Source organism: Hippichthys cyanospilos, chromosome 22, assembly GCF_059441005.1.
Source record: "Hippichthys cyanospilos isolate Australia breed blue-spotted pipefish chromosome 22, RoL_Hcya_1.0, whole genome shotgun sequence".
NCBI lineage: Eukaryota > Metazoa > Chordata > Actinopteri > Syngnathiformes > Syngnathidae > Hippichthys > Hippichthys cyanospilos.
In genome coordinates this window covers 7266992-7277599 of record NC_142390.1, presented here as the reverse complement: position 1 = coordinate 7277599, position 10608 = coordinate 7266992, and the positions used below count along the sequence as shown (strand labels likewise).

At 40.0% G+C, this 10608-nt stretch overlaps 2 protein-coding genes across 5 annotated transcripts in view; one reads left to right on the top strand and one right to left on the bottom strand.

Moving 5' to 3' along the window:
* Positions 1 to 554: 554 nt before the first annotated feature.
* Positions 555 to 9792, bottom strand: syt10 (synaptotagmin X). Of its 2 annotated transcripts, none has more exons than XM_088406775.1 (7): positions 9453 to 9792; positions 7896 to 8295; positions 4114 to 4675; positions 3315 to 3435; positions 2347 to 2518; positions 2138 to 2267; positions 555 to 1331 (listed from the first exon to the last, which is right to left on the bottom strand). In XM_088406775.1, exons 1-7 carry the CDS (start codon positions 9667 to 9669, stop codon positions 1260 to 1262), a joined length of 1674 nt encoding a protein of 557 aa, XP_088262901.1. In that variant the 5' UTR covers positions 9670 to 9792; the 3' UTR covers positions 555 to 1259. The 2 variants fall into 2 exon arrangements, with proteins under 2 accessions (XP_088262901.1, XP_088262902.1); XM_088406776.1 differs by having other exon boundaries at positions 9468 to 9792.
* LOC148405707 (liprin-beta-1-like) overlaps positions 3276 to 10608 on the top strand; it is a 50272-nt gene continuing 42939 nt past the window's right edge. For all 3 annotated transcript variants that reach the window (XM_088406761.1, XM_088406760.1, XM_088406759.1), the window contains exon 1: positions 3276 to 3441. The gene's annotated coding sequence lies outside the window, so the exon portion shown is untranslated. The remainder of the gene's footprint in view (positions 3442 to 10608) is intronic.

Here is a 10608-nt window from a genome sequence, read left to right as displayed (position 1 = left end):
GACATTGGTTTTATGAATTGACTCTAGTTTTTGAGATATTCTTTATTTTTGTTTAAAAAAAAAAAAAAACGAAAAGCTAACACTTGTAATATGCAAGTTATGCCTTTATGGTATAACTTTGATGAGGTTGTAGCAGTCATTTTGAGCACGTCCATATTATATTTTTATTTTTATCTTAAATGACAGCAATTTTCATTGCATAGAGCTGACTGCATATGCAAAAAATGTTTGATGTAAAAATGGACCGAAAAATTAAAACGTGCAATATTAGCAGGAAACAAATGCTGACGAGTACATGTTATAAACTGCCACGCCGCGTTATCAATTATCAAAGATTTGGCAAAACTAGAGCCAATTCAGAGAAACTAATTTTGTGGTTCAGCAGCCTAAAATGACCCAGAAAGCATTAAAATATCTTTGGCCCTTGAGATATATATATATATATATATATATATATATATATATATATATATATATATATATATATATATATATATATATATATATATATATATATATATATATATATATATATAAATATTTTTTGTGGCCAGTTTAATACTTGAGTCGATTTATCAAAGACAAAAACTTTACTAATACGTTAACATTGTTAGCATAGCATCTTGAACCTTGAAATATCTTTTTTTTTTTCTTGCAAGGCGTAAGACTGACACACGATTCCTACTTTCTGAATCACGAAAATATTATATCGCGTCCACATCAAAACATCCATTGGTAATCCACTGTACTGTACACATACTATTTTGTGCGCAGGTTGTAGAGTTGTAAAGTCGAATGTGGAATCAAAGCACAGAACCATCAACGTCACTTTTTGTTTTTACTGTGATTGCAAAACTAAAAACTACTAGGGTTGTTACATGTGGAAAGTAAACATGAAGTATTCTTTGATTTATTTATACATATTTAAACATACTGTTTGTCTGCTACATGTGTCTGCTGCATTCTCTCCATCAGAAGGTCAGATTTGCTTGTGTTATGTTGTGTTATGATTGGTGCATGCTCTGAGATTTTAACCCAGCCCTTGTAATTGTTAGCTTGGTAGTTTGTTTTTATTTTTCACCAAAAATCTTGTTATGCCACCAAGCTCTGTAGCTTTTACACTTGGTGCGATTTCAGAGTACAGTATATGTTAAGTGTGAAAAATGCAATATCAGGATAGGAATTTTGAATTACGTTCTGTTGATGATATTTGTCCATACTACCTGCTATCAACTTCCTGTTTACTTATCGACGATACGTCACGGCGTTTGTGGAGGTTTGGGTGACGGACATGAAGCTTGACTCTCGAAGCTCGCCCCCCTTCCGGGCCACTAAAATATTTTTAAAACAGAAAAAGAGGAAGACGCCAACATTGACTTTTCGTTTCTGCTCTGGTGGACTGTGGTAGAAAATGATCAATCAATCAAATTTTATTTGCAGAGCCCTGAATCACTGAAGTCTCAAAGGGGTCAAAAGAGGTCATGTCGAGACTTTTTTCGAATACAGAGACATCTTTTCGGTGTAAGGTACACAACAGCATCCCCTGTCAAAGCTCCCAGAAGGGGAAAGAAAAACTCAAAAACCCCAATTTGGGGAAAATCAGAAACCTTCAGAAGGGACTACAGGTGGGAGGAGTCCTCTTCCAGGCCCACAGGTTGAACTGAAGTCTCAAAGGGGTCAAAAGCGGTCATGTCGAGACTTCTTTTGAAAAAAGAAGTCATACAGACATCTTTTGGGTGTAAGGTACACAACAGCATCCCCAATCAAAGCTCCCAGAAGGGGAAGGAAAAACTCAAAAACCCCAATTTGGGGAAAATCAGAAACCTTCAGGAGGGACCACAGGTGGGAGAAGCCCCCTGTCAAAGCTCCCAGAAGTAGAGGGAAAAACTCAAAAACCCCAATTTGGGGAAAATCAGAAACCTTCAGAAGGGACTACGGGTGGGAGGAGCCCCCTTCCAGGCCCACAGGTTGAAGTGGATGCTGCATGTGCCAAATACAAATAATGAATCAAAAAATAATTTGAAGCTTTCTAGCTAGAGTTGAGTTTTTATCCAAAGTGCCAAATCATTCAACGTGATCTGACTCTTAGATCATTGCAGACAGTTGTAAAAATCTTCTTTTGAAAATGAATGCCTACCTCTCCTAAGGCGTGCCAGTGAGTGATTGGTTTTCGCGGGTAAGCCAGCATTTCATTCCAATGATCCCTTCCAAGGCCTTCAGCATCTGGACCGGCCCGGCAAACGCCAATCACTTCGTTATGTCCAACCCTGTCGAAAAGATTTCGGCTGTTTTGATAGCAATATCTCAGTCGCGCCAATCCTATTGGTGTTGCGCAAATATACCCACCGATCATAATCCATCACTATGATGGAGAGGCTGACTTGCTCCACATTTTCCGGGGGGATGTCAAAGATGATGGCCTCATTATACACCGGGTTGAGAGTGCTCTTCTTGGTAGTAGTTTTCCGTTTCTTCAGCCTGCGTCCATCACAGATTAGGTGGACTTTTACATATGGATCTGGAAGGAAAGCGATCTTTGAGTGAGAGGCAAGGCACACTCTGGGCTGCTTGTGAAGGCAAATTTTCCGCACGATCAGGCGCACCGAAAAGCCTTGATTATTTTTTTAAAAGCTGATGGTGCGCCTTATAATCAGGTGCGCCTTATATATGGATCAATGTTGAGATTGGGATTCGTAAATGGGGAATGAACTGATAAAGTAAGCTTTACCTGTTTGAGGTATTATTGTTATTACTTTGAGTATTACTATATTGTGATTGAAAAAGTTGTAAAATATGTCATTAATTGAGGGTGCGCCTTATAATCCGGTGCGCTTTATCTATGGAAAATGTTTTAAAATGTGTCATTAATTGAGGGTGCGCCTTATATATGGAAAATGTTTTAAAATATGTCATTAACTGATGGTGCGCCTTATAATACGGTGCGCCTTATGGTGCGGAAATTCAATTTTGGAATGCGGGGCAAAGCTGGAGTACCCGGATGCAAACTCTTTACCGGAAGGCCACAGCTGAGTTGCTGGACCGGTTGCAGTACTAGCATGACCTGTTGCTTTGTCATATCGATTTACGCAAGTCCTAAGTGGCTTTTTAATAGCTTCATAATTGAAGAAATGATCTTTTTCATAGGTAAATGAGCTCATGTCTTGTACTCAATCTCTATTGTCAATTTGTCACTTAAAGTAATTAGATCCCACCCCCTTCCCTCTGTGTCATTTTCCCCGTTACCACTCCATTGTGGAAATTTCCTTTCGTTTTAGGTTTGCAGTCTGGCGAGTGCTTTTGATGCGTAGGTGTACCTGAAGAGCCTGTGATGTCCATGGCTTTGAGGTTTCGGCATTTGATGACCGTCAGAGTCATCCTCCCTGCTGTGGGGAGGTAGCACAGCGAGTACATGATCTCCCCCAAGTCGACGGTCTCCTGAGGGTGAGGAAAAAGTGATTTTCTTCATGTTATCGTTACGAAATGTGCGATTATTAGCGGTTGACAGTCAGGTAGACGTGGTTATATAACTTTTCAAACTCAAAGAGCTAATGTTCTTTTGAGTTGGAGATAAGATGTTATGTCATCCAACAATTTGATAAACATGGCATTTATGTACTGGAGTCTGAGATTAGCTAAACGAGAAGCCTTTACATGTGCATAAACCAGCACAAGCCTTCATCTTAAATCCTTGAAAATGGAGAAATTAAGCCATTTTGATTAAGTCATAATATAGTTCCCAAATTACCCTGGCAGTGCAAACAAGACCTTGACTAATGTTATTTAACTCCCTAATACACCAACAAAAATGTTCTAAAAGCCACATATTTTACAGTTTTTCACTCAAACTGTTTTTAACAATTCTTTAGTCCAGGTACTTACGGTCTTTTATTTTTCTCTTTTAAAATCCTAAAGTGTGTTGGTTTTGTAATTGTCTTTGTTGCTATATTTACTCATGAGTACCCAATAGTGAGAATGTGGGTGTTTTTGGATTTATATAACGCAATTCGATTGCCACTTTCAAATGTCCAGCTCTCAGGAGAAACTAACCGTACCACTCTATGCCGGCTAAAAATAAATGATTTTATTCTTTGGTCGGTGTGGATACTGATTTACCGTGGTCGCGGCATGGATGTCCTTCCACACCACCGCTTCACGGGAAAGGTCAGAGAGCTCAAAGAGGTTGTCCACCACTACCTCGCCGATCATGTCATGACTGGTGAAGCGGTCGAAGTCATAGACGCTCAGGTGCAGCTTTCGATTACAGAGCTCGTCATACGCCACGGGGAAACGGAATGTCTCATCGAACGTCGGGTTCAGGTTCTTGCGGTGGACCCGTGTCTGGAACTTCTTCTTCCTCTCTGGCAGCAGGTAGATCTTCACATAAGGGTCAGAGGTCCCTGTGAAGTCTTTAGCTGGCAGGTCCAAGCCTTTGAGAATCCTCACCACCAGCGCCTGTTCCTCGTAGTCGTAACGCAGCGAAAAGCTAAGCTTTCCGCATGTCTCTTTGTGCTCTCTGGGCTCGTTCTCCGAGTCCACAGACTTCTGCTTGTAGAGTTCCGGTTTAATTCTACCAATGCTTGCGGTGGAGGACTGTCGGAAAGGCACCGCGTCCATGCTCAAGTCAAAACTGTTGACGTTCATCTGGCGCGGCAGGTGGCGCCGGAAGGAATTGTGCCTGTGGAAAAAAAGGTGGCTGAGGTACAGTAATTTGGGTATCATTTAGGTATCGTTCTTTTTCATTTTAATGCGCCTAATGAAGTGACGCTTTGAAGCAGTTTCCAGCCATTATCAATGTAAAACCTCATTCTTTGGTCATTTTGGGTGAAAAATATTCTCCGGCCAATTAAACCCCAATGTAGCAAGTGTTCTAAGATTCTTCCTGGGATTTGATATAGATAAATGGGAAATTGGTTGAATTGTACTCAGACCAAGACTGTATATTCTTGGAGACACTGTGTTCAGAACATAGAAGACTGGACTAAGGAGTTGTCAACAGATCATGTTTTAGATGTTGGAAGGTACCAAAGAGCAGAGACCTCAATGGTTGGAAAATTCTCATAATGGCCACTATTGCATACGTAACAAATGCTGGGAAGATTGAACGGCTAATTGATGTGTCCAGTGAGCAGTGGGATCATTTTGGTTTTACATGTCACATGGACAAAGCCAGAATGTGTTATCTCTACAATATGTTTGAGGTTACGCTGAGAAGACTACCGTATTTTTCGGACTATAAACTGTGACTTTTTTCTTGTGATTTGAGCCCTGCGGCTTATAGTCCAGTGCGGCTTATCTGCGTTTTTTTTTTTTCTTTCTATTTATAGAACAACCATGAAATAGAACTGAAAAGATGTGAATCAATGGTAAGTATTAAATCAAAATATCAGAAAATATGTCTAAATAGAAAAAGATTGCGTCAGTTTATGATGTGTAAATTTGATATAAGGTATATATGATTGTATTGAAATATTCATGATTGTATTAATGAATGATCTGCAATGCGTTTATATGTTCACTAAAATAATCTAGCAAATAAACATTGGGAGACAGAAGAAGATGCTATCAAAGAATTGATTTTGAATTTGAATTACTATTTAATTCTGCAGTATTCTGTTGGTGTTATGTTGAAAATAATTTTTGCATAAATATGTTGGTGCTAAATATCCAGGCATGTTGAGTCTGTTAAAGAGAGGATGTTGCTGTTGGCAGGAAATTAAATCTTTTTAAATAAGTATAAAAAAATTAAAAACTTCCATATCCATAGCGGCTGGCTTATCTGTGACAATATATATATATATATATATATATATATATATATATATATATATATATATATATATATATATATATATATATATTTTTTTTTTTTTTTTTTTTTGCTCAATTTTTGCTGCTGCGGCTTATATACCAGTGCGGCTTATATAGTCCGGAAAATACAGTGCTTCATTACTTCTGAAATATGTTGAAAACCCTTTTTTCCTTTTGGTTTTGTTTTGGGGGGGATTGTTCGTTTTGTGCTTGCCTGAATATTTTTTTTGTTCTTGGTGTGTTTGTTACACTATAGAAAAAAAACATTGCCGCAAATGATCCTTTTAACACCTGCATCCTCAAAGTAGTTGTTGTTTTTTTGCTTTAAAAAAAAATCATCTAAAAGCTTTGAAACTCTGTGTACATTTTTTGTCGAAAATGACAACTGTCCACCTTGCCAGTCTTGTCACCAAGCAACTGGCCCGCCTCCTTTTGTACCACTTGTACAATCTGCAATGTTTTCTCACCTTTTATGACCGAGAGTTGACCAACTCCTCTCCTAATGACGTCGATTACAAATCTAACCGCAAGACCAGCCTAAACTACACTAATCGGACAATATGAAACAACATTGGCTCTGCTGGCAGATATGTTTCAAATAGTTGTAAAAAGAAACAAAGAATGTAATGTTTATAATAAATGACAACTTTGCATTTTGTAGTCTGCCTGGGACAGTCTGAATAGCAATATACTAAAATCATAAAAGTACGTGAAGCTTGTTCAACAATGATTCGAAAAAGAACAACAACCCTCTGCTTCATTGAGCTCACGAGGCTTCATTGTTTTGGAGGTCACCACGGTCTTGTAACTCAATAAAGAGATACTTAAGAGTGCATGGCATTAAAAAAAAACAAAAAAAAAAACAAGTACTGCGCGCATGAATAAATAAAAGCAAGACCTCATAACAAGGTTTACTCCGAGAGTTAATACTCATTGGAATCTTTCATTACGCATTAATGACAGGAGTTCAAGTCACCGGGAGCTCAGCGGTATTTAATTAGTGATCCTAAGCAGTGACTGCGTGGTGTGAGAGTCCACACACATACACTCTGCTGCCTGCCGCGTCACATCTTTGGGCAACCTGCGGCAATGCTAATTATGGATGTGTTGGCCTTGAAACGCCATCCTAGAAAACAAAGGCAAAGTGTGGGGTGATTGTTTAATTACTGGGGTAGCTTGCAGGCGTTGTCATGGCAGCTGGGTTCACAGAGACTGCTGATAGTAGGGTTACATGGATGTTTGACACAACACGTGAGCCTGGAGGATATTTATTTCCGAGTGTGAAACACAATTTTCACAATACAGTGGGCCCCCGTGTTACGAGATTAATCCGTTCCGCGGTTCGGGTCGTAAGGTGAGTTCGCCGTATGACGGGCAATCCAAACCTATGTTAAATAGCTAATGCGTTTAGAACCCCAGGTAAAAACATCAAATTGTACATACATATTAAAATTGGTACCAAAATAGTATAGTAAGTGCTATGTATATATAATATGCATGCATACAATCAGAAATCATCATAAATAAAACAATCTAGAAAGGATTTATTTACCTTTGAGTGCCGCTTTTTTATGCCCATATTTCCTAATAAGGGTTATCTCCAGCATGGTTTCCACATAAATCATCTTCTTACTTCTCTCTTACATCACTAGCAATCTTGGGAAGGATGGCTAACCCTTTCAACTTTGAATTAAGCAGTAAAATGCACTATAAATAAGGTTTTGTTACCACTCACAATCAAGCAAAGCATTATCATTCCGCCATTTTGAAACGAGTGCAGCCAACCAATAGCAGACCAGTTTTGTACTGACGCGTTGCAGGGACAGCAACTGAAAATAAGTGTAATTACCTAAAAACGCCTGCAGATGGAGACGAAACAACACAAATACAGCCAAGCCCCTAGGGTCATGACAGTTGTTTTGGTCACAAAACCGGGAAAATACCATAAAGAGGGGATGAAAAAACTCAGTCGCAAGGTGAAAATAATCCATCATATATTGTGAAGGTCAGTGTGCTGTGCGTTACTCAGGCCAGCTAGATGTCAACATGACATTTTTGGCATGGATGAGTGTGCAAGTGAGGGTTACCTGGAGGACGATGTCGGCTCAGTGGTTTGCCTCTGGATCTTGGCCTGACGGCTTAGCTTCTCTCTGAGGGTAGTCTGCACCTCGGCCGGAATATCTGGGGACGTCTGGCTGATCTTCATGGCTGCCTCCAGGAGCTTGACTGAGCTCCGGCTATTTAACTTTACCTCTGGCGAGTGCTTCTGCTTTTCTTCCACCAGCACAGCTTTATCTGGCAAGGGCGCCGAGTTGTTGGGAGGCATTTCAGGGAAGGCGACACGAAGCCCCACATTTCCCCCGTGAACTGTTAATGGTTTGCTCCTCCAGAGAGGCCAACACAGTTTCCAAAAGACAAAGAGGGACACCACCAGCAAGGCGAGGCCACAGAAGCCCACCACCACAGCCAGGAGGCTGATGGATATGTCTGCAGAGGAAATGGAGGACAAGGCGGTCACGGGGGGTGGGGGATGGAGGGGGGTGGGGGTTGCCAAAGTGTGTACTAAGATCAGTATAGCAGCTCCATATATTCACATAACTACATCCCAAACAAAGTCTTTCAGGACAATGGGGGCAAGGCCAATGAGTCTCTCGTGTTTAATTTCACACTATGATTCTGGCCTCTACCACATATGTGGTATTCCACTTCTCACAGGAAGTAGGAAGCTGGGATCTTTGTGTGTTACCTGAACTTCCCCATCCCAAATCGATATCCGAAACACAGGACAGCTAGACAAGGGGGGAAAGAAACTCAGCTTTTGTTAAAGGAGCTAAAGTCATTAATCATATGCAGCAAACCATGATGGAAGGTTTTTTGTTTGTTTGTTTGTTTTGTTTTGGGTTTTTTAGCGTTTGAATATGGAGCAGTATGTGAGAGCTTTATTCTCTTTCTAATTTGGGCATGTTTGCTGTTCTTCTCCCCGCCTGACTGGACATGTTTTAGGTCGTCAGATTTTTTTTTTTTTCGAGGCAAATTTTGCTGCTTAAGTTTTGCGACTTGTTTTTGTAGACATAAAGTAGATGAATAATATTTGTTATTCTGTGGGCAGAATGGTGTTTAGAATGTCACTTCACAGCTTCCGATGTTTTTGTGAGTTTTCCGCACTTAAAAACAAAAACAAATTGTCCATAAGCTTGTGTTTGAGTTGTTCTTTGTTCATTTGTGCTTTGCTGTTAGCTGGTGACCAGGGTACACCCCTGACTCTCACCAAGACAGCTGAGTTTCATTTGTCTGGTGTTAATTCGAACGCTTGTTGAAGTTCATTGTGTACGTTGCTTGTTTTTCTTTTCCCAAAAGTCATTCTAGGTCAATACAAAATTACATCTGTTTGTAGGCATAAATACAAGTTTGAAAGGCTTGATATGCTCCTGAGGACAAACAAGATGGGTGGATTTTATTCTGTATTGATAAGACGCTTGAGTAGTGAAAATTAGACCTGAAAATTTTCAGTCTGAATCATGTCTAACATGTGTAACAACATGTTATATTCGGGAAGAGGGTGATTCCCTCCATGCTTTAATTCATACGCATGCATGTACAGCAGAAGTTTCTGAAGAGAAGGAAAATGACTTTGTTTCATTTACCTGCATGTCCTTTACCTGGTATGCTGCTGCTCTCCAGGGGAAAAATGTCTGAGCATTTCTCCCTATCCACGTGTCCTGTGAGGCAAAGGTCCGTGACGATCTGTAGAGCCCTCTGGCACAGCGTGACGCCGTCCCCGCTCCGGACACTCATGTCTCTTCGGTTAAGCCATTGTATGCCGGATGAGGACGAGGAGGAGCCGGGGCGGCGGTGGTTCATCTGGCCTGTCAGTCACAGGGCTTCTTTGCAGCAGAGGCGGGTGACTGTGGCATTGGCATCCATGCTTGCTGCAGCGGCGGTGGCGTTGAAATGAGTGAGCGCAACAGGCGGCGTGCAGAGCAGGCAGCCTCCACGCGTGTGTTGAGTGCAGAGACAGTGAGGCAGACCTGTTGCGTGACAGAAGTACATTCCCCTCTTTCCCTGGGACCACCCCCACTTCTCAGGGGACTGGCTACCTGTAGACAGATGTGATCCTCAATTACTGGAGCATATCCAAACAGAAGCTTCTGCGTTAAGCGGGGCTCGGGTCTCCTCGATTGTTTTCACATGCATATGATGAACATAATATTAGGAACAGCTCTTTATTTGTTGCAATTGAAGACTACAAACTTTAAATCAATACGTCAATTCAAACTGTTGGTACTTTTGTATTGGCAAAATTAAGGCTGAAACGAGTCTGGAGTAGTACCTTGGTTTCTTAATGTTTTTTTTTCTTGCCATTAATTAGATTAGATTAGATTCAACTTTATTGTTATTGCACAAGTCACAGGTACAAGGCAACAAAATGCACTTAGCATCTAACCAGAAGTGCTTAAAATACTTATGTACAACAGGATATAACAGTATAGTTGGAACAGATATGTACAGACTATAACAGGCTATGACTATGATACAGTAAGAGTATAGTAGTGCAAAGTATAATAATAATAATAATAATAATAATTACATTATTATTATATATATATATATATATATATATATATATATATATATATATATATATATATATATATATATATATATATATGACTATGGTCTGAAGGACATGGACGTGCAAAGTATAAATTACTGTATTTTTCCGCACTATAAGGTGCACCGGATTATAAGGCGCACCCTCAATTAATGACATATTTTAAAACAGTTTCCATATATAAGGCG

What these genes read in the sequence shown, in the direction of transcription:
- syt10 (XM_088406775.1), bottom strand. Translation starts at nt 9,669, where the DNA reads ATGAACCACCGCCGCCCCGGCTCCTCCTCGTCCTCATCCGGCATACAA. An exon ending in GGACATCACAGGCTCTTCAG is followed by an intron (nt 2,519 to 3,314) that starts GTACACCTACGC and finishes CTTTCCTTCCAG; the next exon opens with ATCCATATGTAAAAGTCCAC. An exon ending in ATAGTGATGGATTATGATCG is followed by an intron (nt 2,268 to 2,346) that starts GTGGGTATATTT and finishes TCTTTTCGACAG; the next exon opens with GGTTGGACATAACGAAGTGA.